This window comes from Neophocaena asiaeorientalis, unplaced genomic scaffold (assembly GCF_003031525.2).
Source record: "Neophocaena asiaeorientalis asiaeorientalis breed wild unplaced genomic scaffold, Neophocaena_asiaeorientalis_V1.1 scaffold155, whole genome shotgun sequence".
Lineage (NCBI taxonomy): Eukaryota > Metazoa > Chordata > Mammalia > Artiodactyla > Phocoenidae > Neophocaena > Neophocaena asiaeorientalis.
In genome coordinates this window covers 916,497-929,205 of record NW_020173040.1, presented here as the reverse complement: position 1 = coordinate 929,205, position 12,709 = coordinate 916,497, and the positions used below count along the sequence as shown (strand labels likewise).

Here is a 12,709-nt window from a genome sequence, read left to right as displayed (position 1 = left end):
GGGACAAAGCAATGATTTTTATTTCAAATTCACTTCTTCTTTAGAAAGAAAATTAGCAGCATGGACTCATTTGAATTAAAACAATTTCTCCTTGAACCATATGTTTTGAATTAAAAAGTCACTTTCTGTTAGAATCCGGATGGTCCTTTACAAACTTTCATCCACAGTGTGAATATTTAGAGTTAAAACACAAATAAAATATCTTTATGTCTGTGGTTAAAGTAGGCCTTCCATGCTTTTATTCACCTAAGGAATAGTAAAAGGCAATATTGTTTTGCTCAACATCCAAACTTATAAAAAAATCTTTAAAAATTGTACATGGCTGGCAGTCTCTGAGCTTGCGCACCTTTATGTTCCTGTCCGGGCACAGTCTACTAGAAAGAGAGCATGTTTCCTTTAAGGACACGTAGATTCCACAGCCATAAGCCAAATGCAGGAGCAGCATCTGTTCCAGACAGGGATGAGTGAGCGCAGCCAGACTTGGGGGTAGAGGAGGTCAAAATCTATTCTGCTGACGTTTCTGTCACGTTTATTAAATTGGACTTTTCCAAAAGCAATTAAACTTTTAGGAAATGTTGCATTAATTTTTAAGAGAGGACATCTGTGTACTTCCGATGGACTTTGATAAAATAGTTTTAAAATCAATTATTGGTGTCCTAGGTGTACACTGTGAGCTACTTTATCATGATTCCAAAGTCCTGCTTCTGAGAAACAGAACCACCCCACTTTTGGTTTGATTTTAACAGAGAAAGTATTTGACTTGGGCTCCAGTTTCAGAGAACTGGGTCCCCCTCTGGCCTATTTTCATGCCATATTTGAGCAATCACCTAAGACATTATACAATGATGAGGCAGATCTTCTGCCTATCGGTGGCAGGAAACAAGAATTAGAGATTTCACCTCAAATAAATGGAGTGGCAAAGATTAATTAAATCTGTAAAAGTCTCCAAAGCACATCCTAGTTGAAGTATTTAAAGGAGCACTTTCTATTATGTGCGATCACCTGGCAGCCCTGAGCTAACATTTGGATGTAAGAGTCACCTCTGTATAGTAGAGAGTCCAGAAAGGAAGGATGGCTAATATATTCTGAGCAATATTAGCTGTATTTATCATTCAAATGGTGAAACAGCAGCAGAAAGAAACTTCGATCTCTTTTGTGAGAAAGTTCTCTGTGGGCACCATTATAAAAGCGCTTAGTGGAATGGATGTAACCAGATTTTAGCTAAAGTGAACAGGTAATTACACTGGAAATGATAACTGTCCTATTCCACCTTTTGTTTACACACCAGCTTCTCTCTCCAGTCCTGGGAGGTTTTGATAGTAGCCGGTGTGGACATGAGCTGAAACTTTTTAGCTGCAGGGCACAGCCCCTGTGACTATTCACATTGGGGCTGTGTTAGTAGGTATACAAGCAGGACTGCTCTGTCTGCCTTCTCTGCATCAAAGCAGCCACATGAAGCCACCTCCAGTCCTGTGATTTTACGTGAACACAGCTTAAAAAAAGCTTTTAAAATTTCATCTCTTAGGGATTAAAAAAAAAATGGTCTTAAAATCTAAAAGTCACCTGATATGTCTCTTCCATCTTAAATGCTACTCTTTATCATTATAAGTGTCCCATTTATTGGACACTATTTCTTAATCAAGCATAAAATGCCCTCTTTAGTATGAACATAAAATTTATATTACCTGCTTGCTACTTTTTGAGATTTAAAAAATTTTTAACATTAACTTGATAATTTTCATAATTTAAAACAGATGATAGTGAATTTGTGTGTGTGTGTGTGTGTGTGTGTGTGTGTGTTTTATGACACAAAGGGACACTTACTAGCTGCTTTCTTACCAGAAACCAGATGCTAGTTGTATTCATTCCCCATCCGTGAAATAATAAAATGAAATTATTTTGCTACTCTTCATAGTTAATACCTGTAACTATAATAAAAGATGACTAAATGTCCACAGTGTATGGAGAGAACTCAGGCACTCAGATTAACTCTTTATTTTCAAATATTTATCATTCTTAAGAAAAAAATCAGCTGTCTTTGCAAGTGGCCAAGTTTATTTTGGGGAAAATTATTGATAGCTTAAAAAGCAAACATTTCCACTTCTAGGTTGCCATTTCTTGGATATGGTTCCTGGGAAAATGGATTCACTCACAAATCTGTGGATGGAGGTTTAGGGCTCTCAGAGCTACATTTGCTGTGATGTGGCTTAAACATCAGGAAATCAGAGGCAATAGCCCCCATCCCCATTCCTTTTAAATAAAATAAACAGGGAAATAAAATTTTAATCACCCAAGAGGGATGTTTGGAACCAAGGCAGTCACATATGCAAGTACAAGAGTCTAGGTTTTAAATTTCTCAGTGTGCCCTCCCCTTCTGTTTCTGGAAGTCCCACAGGAGGGTATCAGATTCACATGTGGATCAAGAATTAAGCAGGCGTTTTCCCCTCTTTCTGAAAGTAATGTCCCTTTCTTTGATAGTGATACATTCTTAAGGGAATTATAATATATTAATAGTGAGGAATAAATAATTCTCTTTGCATAATCCAGTATTTCACAGCATATATTTCTGTATTTCAGTGCAGGAGAACCATTTAACTGAAAAGATGGGTTAATTTGGCTTCGCTATTTACAGAGACTCGACAACATGAAACAGGTCTTTGCTGCGCTCAGGCAGTACATGGCTGTGTGGCTTTTTCTCGTGATGTATAAGCTCATGGATACGCTAACACTCAACAGTTTGACTATTTTGTGAAGCACATCGTGCTTTTCATATTTCACTTGACATTCACCTTGTTTTCTTTATTCAGTTTAGTAATGGCTAAAATAAGTGCTTTTAAAATCTTGCTTATCATGTGAAAATTTATCCTTTTAGAAATCTTGTTTGCTAGTAATTAAGAGCTCCATTATCAGTGCAGCATTTAGAGATAATATTTTTAAATGATGAAGAACAGAGTAGTATAATTATTTTTGGGTTTATGAGTTGTTCAAAACTGTCCATATTACAAAAACAGTGCTTTCATTTTCTAGCATTTTAGAAAAAGCAGGCAGACATAAAAAATGCTCAAATGTTTCCACTGTCTTCACTCTGTATATATGTATATAGGTATACACACACAACTACAAACATCTACGGTTTATAAATTGAACATTGAATGCTTTCAGAGCATAAGTTGTCTCTCCATGCCTCCAGAAAAGAAAAATGCAATTTCCTTATTCTGCATTTCCTTACATAATGCTCTTCTGGGACAGCACTTCTGCAATAACCGAATCACCACTATTTAGCTATGGATACATGAATCTCATATTTTTATTCTAAATTCAAGTTCACTCATCATATCTAATGCCCTTGAAGCAATCTCAAATTACTGCTATTACACGGGTCACTAGAAACCAGAAGTACTAATACAAATTTTAAAAAGAGAAAGGAAGAAGCCCTCACATAATTAGAGGATGGCGAACAGTTTCATCAATTTAATTTTATCACCTAATCCAGTCCTTCCTCTGGAGCTGTGGGCGAGCGAGGCAAGTGGTGAGCACGGACGCTCGGCTGTGATGCAGGAGTAAGTCCCCAGCAGCCAGGATGAGACCCGCCAGCTACTCTGCCGCTGCGGGGGCTGAGAGCCACAAGCCTCCCACCTTCATCCTTGGCCCATCTTTGTATTTCATTAGCTTTGCACGGAATTCCATTTCACAACAAGCCTGTGTCTGCAGTCCATCTGCTCTACTTATCCTGTTCCTTTTGCCAACTTTTTATCTGCATTTCCCCACGTTCAGCAACCGGCCACTCCTACCTCCTCATGATTCATCAGCTTACTTCTGCAGAGATTTACCCGTGTGTTAGCTTCCAAAATTCACCCTCAATTTTCTAAAACTCTGTGTAACTGATCCCCCTGGAACAGTATGTGAAATTCAAGCATTAACTTAGTTTGCCGTCAAATGCCTCAAAAAGACAGGTGGTGTGCTGATGCTGAATTCAAGGGGACCGAGTTACCAAATGATTGTTTCTACAGCATTTAAAATAGTTCTCCAAAGTTCCCTCCCTTTCTCTGTTTTAATGATTGACGCACTTCACTTAAAACCTTGTCTTCCTGTTTACCTCCTGGAACCAACTGAATTAGTATCAGTACCCAGTCCATTTCCTAATATGTTTGTATTGAAAGAGCAATCTTTTTTTATTTCCAGAAATTTCAGTCATTTTATACATTGTATATACTCATGGGTCAAATGTTAAAAACATTTTATTCACAAAATTCATTTCATGCCAACACACAGCTTCTTTTTGGAAAACTTCTCTCACCAAAGAAAGATCAAGAGAAACAAAAGAGAATACATATACTATTTTAATAATTAAAAATACATCTGTGAAATTCCTCAGGCATATTACCCTGGAGGTATCCAACGGTCCAGAGATTAACTGATAAAAATTTAAGTGACTTATCTTTATATACTACACTGTTTTGATGATGCTGCCTTTTGTGCTACCTGCTTGAGTTGATACTAATTTAAGAACCCTTCAACCTTTGCCTTTATTATTTAGGGTTAAAATATGTACCTTTTACAATATTCACACATTCAATTCTTTTGTAATACAGGCAGACATTTCTCTAATACAACCACATAACAGACGTGGTTGTGTGCAATCACCCCACGTAATTTTACCCAGAACTGTAAAGCAGAGCACAGTCTCCTAGAATTCTCCGAGAGAAATGAGCTAAGTGGGTATTTTGTGTGGGCAGGCAGCAGTCAACTCTCCTAAACTACAAGAGCTGCCAGGGTTTTCTGAAAGTCTTTGCATGAAATAGAAGCAGAATAAACTGACCGGTCTCACATGTTACAGGGGAGGTGAACACTCCTTAACCACATGTGTAAAAAAAAAAAAACTCTGTCCTTTTCACAGATTTTTTTTTAACTGCCTGTTTTTTCCCATAAAAACGTTAAAATTTGACATTTCTTGTTTGTACAGAAAATGTAAAACATTCATAAATAATTTCTAAGGTAAAGTCCCAACTGAAAAATAACACATGGAGAGAAATGGACAGCACTGGTTCCTAATAAAATAACAGGAGGATTGGTGGGTGGGGAGGTTTGCTCGGTATCCTTTTGAAAGTTTATCTGAGAGACAAATGCAGGTCTCGGCTAGGTAATACCCAAAGTCATATTCTGTGACTAAGTTTTATTTTGATTTTTAGGTTTTTTTTGACTTTTAATGATATAAACTACTTTCTGTGTGGTATGGTGACTAAAAAATACCTCCTACAGGAAAAAAATTTACTTCCGAGACTCTGGATCATAGTTAATAATAATGGGAGTATGGTATCAATTCCACACTTATACTGTAGCGACAGAGTTTTTACTTCGGAGCCCACAGATTTTGACAATAAAAAGCATAATAAAGAAATCATAACAAAGCCACTTTTAGAGAATACATATAGCAAGCCAATAGCACTTCGGCTGACAGCTCCAGGAAACTAAAAGTTGTGATGCAGCTTCAAAATGACTCTTGTTCATTAGAACAGGTGGAAATATACTTGTCATTGGCCAAAAAAATGAACGTTTATTTTAATTTATTTATTCACATACAAAAGGAACTCCTTCTTTGTGCTCACGATCAGTGGCTTTAGTTAGTACTAAGTAGAGCCTTACCAAAATTCCTTAACAGCCACCCATACACGTGTGGATTTTAAATTGTGACAAATATAGAGCTTTATTATTAGATAAGCTTAAAAGCTGAGGCTATGCTATTCAATTACTGTTATTAAGATTCATGCATATTAGAACATAATTTAAATTCACTATTGTCCTGATAGAAGAGGGGAAAAAAGCATCCGTAATAACTGGGAATTATATACAAACTGATCTATTCCCAGGAAAACGCAAATAAAGATTTAAAGTGCTCTGTCATTGCTGTTTTCTTTTCGTTTGACCACACACACTTGCACTGTTAACTTTCCCCTAAAAAGTGAATACTTAGCAGTTTGATTTGACTCATAGACCATGATAAGCTGTCGGCAGATGCCATAGGAAATTTCACCCCACGGATAAATTTACGTATAACAGGAATTAGCACACACATCCTGATTACCCTTTCCCACTTCAGTTTTTGGCTATAAAAATTAAGAGACTTGGTATAGTGAAAACAAAGCATATAAATATTTCATATAAAATTTATGTTGAATTGTCATAGTTAAGTTTATAGCCAATGAAGTCCTCCTTCAGATTTTCTTGTCTTCCCTTCCGAAATCGAATGCCTTGTGAGCCGGCATGACTGACTTTTAAAGGTACAAAAACTGAATTTGGAGAAAGGCACAAATGTCCATCAGCTTATATTTTCTTTCTATAGGTTTTGTTTTATTGCAAAATATTATTCCATGCTTTTCAATTTTAAATATACTAAATAAAAAGACTGGAAAATAAGAACTCTTGAAGTACACAAGAGAACATTTCCTTTTTATCTCTTTTAAAACTTATATTCATTATTAAATTCTGTGATTTTTTTCAATACCATTGTCACTTTCTGTTAGCATTATTTTTGGAAGACGTTAACAGATCTGTTTCAGAGTGAAATTTTCAGGTAACAAAGTGAATAGTTGGCATTCATTTTAGCAGCCCAAGAGTTAAACTAGAATGACAGAATCACCCCCTTTGACATGGAAGGCTCTGAAACCTTCCTGGGAAGTTGTCGCCTTGCTCCCTGCCACCCTGACATACAATCATAATTAACGACTGTGTGCTATTGGCATTTATGTCTTCAAACCGCCCGGCTAATTTCTATTATTGGAAGAAGTCGGGAAGGACTCAGGGACTGTTTGAGAGCAGTTAGGAAAATATGGGGCAGAAGTCCTCTTGGGAGAGGACTTACAACTTCAACCACATCTAACTCTGCACGCTCCAGCAGAAAACCGGAAAATCTGATACATTTTAGTTGTGTCTTTTCAACTGTTCTTTATGGCTCTCTGGTCACTTAAAAAAAAAAAAAAACGCCTTATTTCAAATAGTAAGAACTGAACTTTCTCCTGCAGACTCATGATAAGGAGCTGCTGATAACAAGTTCCTCTCTGGGGAAGAGCTGGCAGCCCTGGAAGACTCCTTCCACCCTCCCGTGGAAGGGACACCGACTAGGATGACATTTCAAGACCGGCCTCCTCCGTGGAGCTGGGCCGGCTGTGCACCAGCCCCTGTGGGAGCCCTGGGCTACTGATGGGACTAACTTCAGGTGGCTCCTCTCCAAACAGATCGGGAACCAGGCACAGACACGATGGTGTGTCGGGAGCAACCTGTCATCGGCTGCTTTTTCTCCTTTTCTGGTTTGCAGTTTTTCTCACCTCTAACAAGCTGTAATGCCTGTTTCTCTTTTCATGTATTAATTTCTGCTTATTCCCCCCAGATAAGCCCTGTTTCTCTCTGCAGGTCCCCGTGCTTACAAAACAACGGGTACCACTCTAAATAGAAACTGTCAGCCAACGAAGGGACGCTGTTTCCCCGGTTTTGCCCACTCCTTCCTCCAAGACAGTTTGCATGGAAAAGCTGGCACGAGGTCCCGTCCCTCGTTCTTAGGGATGCTGGCTTAAGAGAGGGTTTCCTTTGGCCCCTGAGCTAACGTTGCCTCTGCGAGGGTCAGAGGCAGTGCAGGTGGCCAGCGGCCAGAGAGTGCGAGTCCAGGGAGGGCCCGTACTCCAGTCAAAGGAACAGCCCCGTCCTCAGCCCCTCTCCTCTGCCTTTTGCTGAGCCCTCTGCTCCGTTGGTTCGCCACCCTCTCTGGGCTTGCGGAAGCCCCGGCATTTACAAACGTATCTTAACTCCAGAGCCGAGCGCTCTCTTTTGTACCGACCGACATCCCACCAGCATCCTGAAGTGAAGCTGCTGGAAACAGGCAAAGCCCACAGACAAGAGGAGGCGGCGCAGCGCGGAGAGTTCGCGAGAGACGGCGCAGAAAACCAGCTCCTTACCTTTGCGCTTGGACCTCCTCCTCCTCCTCCGCTTGGACTTGCATTTCAGTTGACTGCTCAGCCCTCCGGACCCTCTGCTGGTCCCCAAGACCGATGCCATGGCTGGGACCCGGTAAGTGGAACAGGGCAGGAATCCTTTCTTAAACAATTTCACCTTTCCTGTTCTTGTCGCCCGCCGCCGCCGCCGCCGCCGCCGGTAAATGCGTCTGCAAATCAGGGAGCGGGTTCACTTTTTAGGACTGAGCACTCAAGCGCTCCCGCCCGCCCTTCTCTCTAATTGTTCTCTGTCACTTGTTTCCAGCTGGGCTGAGAGCCGCGATCTAAGCTCCAGTACCAAAGCGCTCTAGGGCCGGAGGGACCGCGAAGGAAAGGTGCGCCCAGCCCAGGCCCCCCCTCCTCCTCTTCCCCTTCCTCCTGCCCCGGCAGCCTCTCTTGATCTGGGCTCCAAACGCAGGGCTCTACTTTGGCACCTCTGCTAGTTGTTTGGCACCAGCCACTTTGAAGCCAATCACGCAGGGAGCTTGTCTATTTGCTGCTGCAAAGTCTAATTAGATCCAATCACAACTGTCTGCTGGCTCTGACATCAGCACCACCAGCCCTGTGCATGCCCTGTCAGCTTGCAAACTCAGCTCCCATTTGGACGGATGGAGCTGCCCAGGACCCGTGGAGAGGGAAGGAGATTGCACAGGAGGGAGGGAACAGGCAGGCTGAGCCAGCTTCTCAGGGAGAAGCCTGAGGGGCAGCTTGCAGAGGAATCTACCCCAGATCCAGGCTTCCTGCTCAGACCAAAGGGACAGGGCATTACCCCTCTGGCGCTCAGAAAGATGCAGAGACTGTATCTCCAACCAAACAGTTTTTAACTAGTGAATCCGTTATAATGCTTGTGTGCCAAGGGGAAAGTCTCTCTCTAAGAAATACCAAGCTCTCACTTCCTCAGAAAGGGGCTAAGGTTTGCAGTTCCCCGGGAGACAGCCTCTTAGGGGTATTCATTTTTCAGAAACTGCATGTTTGTCTGTTTGCTTGTTTTGCTTCTTCCTTCATATCCCTTGGCTGTTACCTCTGCACAAGAGAAATGCTGCATAAAGACGTAGGTGTTCGGATCTGAGTCTGATTTTTAAAGCGAGGGATTTCAGTAGGTTGCTCTATTTAGGGAACAATGAAATGAAAGGCAGAGAGGGCTTTCATCTAATAGTTTTATTGCCAAATGTAACATTTGGAAGAAAGTAATATTTACAAGGAGATGGATTGCAAATTGAACTAGTTTTGAACAGTTTTTTCAGGGTTATCCTATTTTTTCAAGACTATGCTTATGCAACCTTAAACATCTAAAGTAAAATATAAAAAGGAAAGTAATCCAGCCATCGTCATTGCATTCTGCATTTAAATCACATAAGCTATTAATTATAATAGTAACGGTTTGGGAAAAAATCCACTCTAAAAGTCATTAGCATTAACACGATGATGTGAAAATGGCACACAAATACTTCTATTTCCTACTTTACATACACCATTTTCAAGCTCCTTATGGACCTAGAAATTTCCAGATAATTTTCTATGAGGTAACAATACTCTCTCTAAGGAACGCTGGAAGCAATCAGGATGTTGGGATATGTTGCTATGTGGTGAGCTGCTGGATCCTGGCTCAGTTCTCACTGAAGAGAGGGAGAGAGGAGGGCATCTGATTTCAAATCCTAACCCCACTGCTCTGACTTGGGGCAAGTGATGTAAACTATGCCTCAGTTTCCTCATCTGTGAAATGGGGGTAATCACAAAGCTGCCTCTCAGGTTCATTCATCCCTGAGAATCAGTATAAACAGTGACTGGCACATACTAATCACTTTATGATTATTTAGTAAATCAATCCGATAAATAATTTTGAAAGAATGAGCACATTATTACAGGTCGGGCTCAGAAAGCAGGGGCTTGTGTATTTTCCATTTAGGAGTTTAACTGTCTGGCTTATTTCAGGCTGATAAATGCAGTCACACCAGGGTCCCTCTATGTGCCAGGTTCAGCCATTTCCTTCCACCGACAGCACAGCTCAGTGCTGCTGCTAATTTCTAGAGAATGCTGGAAAAGCGCACTGCCCGCCTACTTACTCTCTGTGGCATAAGAGGTATTGGAGAGCATCAACTGTTATCTGGAAACACAGTTGTAGGACTCCCCCTGTGGAACCTCTGAGCTTCCACAATACACCTGTACTAACCCAGAGTTTCCCTATATAGGCTTTTGCCAAAGACCAGTCCCTGAGTTCAGAAGCCAAGGGAAAACGCTTTGGGGAGAAATACGAACAGCTGTACCTTCCAGCCTGTCTGCATTGATCAGGGCCCCCTCGCATCCCATCATCAAAGATGCTGCCTACGAGGCTCTGGTGTACTGAATCCCCTTTGTTGGAGAGTGGGTGTGGTTATCGGAGAATCCAGCTTCCAACCTTGGGGAGGGGGCTGGTCAAGGCAGCAAAATCTAAAACTGGACTTCAACACTTAGTTTAAATCCTGATTTGAAACTTGGTCAAGATCAAAATCTTGGCTAATCTTTACCTTTCTTAAAGTTCCCTCCAACTTGGTTATTGTGGGGGTATAATTTATGCAAACGTTATTTTTGCACAGGTAGGTGCTATTTTCTGTTTTTTATTTATTTTGCATAAGATCACGCATAATAGGTAAGGCAGGGTACACTAAGGCCCAGCAGCAGCAATAAAGTTGTATCTCCTTGGAGGAAAGGCTTTGAACAAGAGGCTCAGGATCACACACTTTTTGACGCAGGACGGCAGGAAGTGATCAGTGCTCACAGTCTTCCTATGAGCCTTTTTTGCCTTTTATCTGTTTCTAGATCACTTCAGCACAGCTTGGCAGCTTAAAACGCTGCACAGAAGTTGCAAGAGGATCAGGCGCCCAAGTCACCCTACTGGCCATCAGGAGATGTTGCTGGTGTGTGTCTTCAGCCCGTCTGAGCCAGAACAAAGAGCTGGGGGTGGGGGGCCCCAGCAGGCTCGGGGCTGCCCAGACAGTCACATGTGACCCACATGTATCTGTGCGGGGGAGCTGGACAAGGACAGAAGGGGGGGCTGGCAGAGCCTGGAGGGAAGCGGTATCCTCATGCCAACACTGCCTTTGTGCTGAGGAAGGTGTGGCTTCAGTCAAGGCTGGATGGGGTCCCCGTGGGCTGTTCCCAGCACCCCAGGATTTCCATCCTGGGTCTTATCAGGACTGTAATTGCATAGCTATTCTGGGTGGTGGTTTTGTTCGTTCCTCAAATGTCTCTCCCTCCTTAGGCCCTACGAGCTGTGAGGGGACCCCCGTGCCGGGTCTGTGGTCCAAGCACATGTGGGGGACATGGAGCCAGCCCAGATCAGATCTGCCCCTGGTTCAAGACACGTTACTGAGTTTATACTGAGTCTGGTTAGATTTTCTCAAATCCTCCTTTTACCCAGGAGGAAGCTGAGGCTCAGAAAATTTAGGAAATTTGCCCAAATTAACCGAGGTTAGAAGGAAGCTCTCAGTGGGATCATTCCAACTGTGATTTTTACCACTTTCCTCTGCTCATTTTCATGCTAGAGTTGGAGACCCAGTAACTTTGTGAACTTCTGTAAGCCTTCTTGGAGAGAGCTGAAAATATGTTAAATGGTGATTCTGAGCTTCAGTGAGCGTATATGTGTGTGTGATTTATAAATACAGAAATAACTCAGCTCTCTCTATATATACGTGTATCGTTACATCTGTATCTGGACACCTCTTTCTACCTAGATGGGCATCCAGACACAGATGTGCATGGTGTGAGTGAGGAGCCGGTGGCACTGGGACACCCACTGGTGCCGAGTACAGCCGCAGGGACCTGTGAGTGTGCTGATGGCTCTCAAGGGCCCTGTTTACCTTTCCTGCTCAGAACAAACCTGGGGTATGGACATGGAAGACCTTATCATCCTAGTGTCCCCCTGAGGTCATGGAGGCTCAGCGTGCAGCAGAGTCTAGGCCAGTGTTATATCACTAGACAGAGGCAGACCCAAGACGTCTAGAACGTTCCAATGTATTCCAGGAAGAACACAGATCAGAAAACTCACACTCAAACGGACAATCTGACTTTCCATTTCTGCAGGAGAGGAACCTGAGGCCTGTGCCAGGACACAGGGTCACAGTAACTGCACCTTCTCACCTAAAGGCAAGTCCCCTTTCCCTTCCTGTGTGTCCCCGCTAGACTCCTGGATTCAGCATCTGTGGTTGATACCAACGTACGACTTCTCTCCTTAATACATCACAACGTCTGCATTTCCAGTCAGTTAAAAGTATTGTTAACTTGGTTTCTTACAGATTTCCAAAAACAAATAACTCCCACAGAAACAAACTGGACTTGTTTAGAATCCAAATTTCAGTTAATCTTCCCTCCCCCATCAGACAATTTCCCCCAGGTGGAAAATAGCAGGACAAAGTGTTACCTGGAGGGATCTATGTTTGCTGACTCACAACATCGTCATCTACGACACTAAATCATTACTTTTCACAAACAGAGAAATAGCATAAGAGGGCTTTTTTACTCTTTCATCTTCAGCCATTGTTCTTCAATTTAAATAACTCACATTAAAGAAGTTGGGCATGAGACCTGCAAGTACTAGGAAAGAACACATCCGGATGACTTGCTGTGACTTATTCTTATTCTCATCCAAGGTGTGGAAGCAACTTGGCAAGAAGGGGAGGGGTGTGGAGAGGTCTGGGCACAGAAGAGAGCTCTGAATGTGAGAATGCTCTTTATACAATGTTGCTACTCGA

The 12,709-nt window shown here is 42.2% G+C and overlaps 1 protein-coding gene across 1 annotated transcript in view; it reads right to left on the bottom strand.

Annotated features, from left to right (window-relative positions):
* The window catches only part of ADARB2 (adenosine deaminase RNA specific B2 (inactive)), a 361,308-nt gene extending 353,153 nt beyond the window's left edge, over positions 1–8,155 (bottom strand). Inside the window, exon 1 of the mRNA XM_024742790.1 lies at positions 7,947–8,155. Coding sequence (XP_024598558.1) covers positions 7,947–8,046 — 100 coding nt within the window. The 5' untranslated portion in view covers positions 8,047–8,155. The remainder of the gene's footprint in view (positions 1–7,946) is intronic.
* Positions 8,156–12,709: the final 4,554 nt, after the last annotated feature.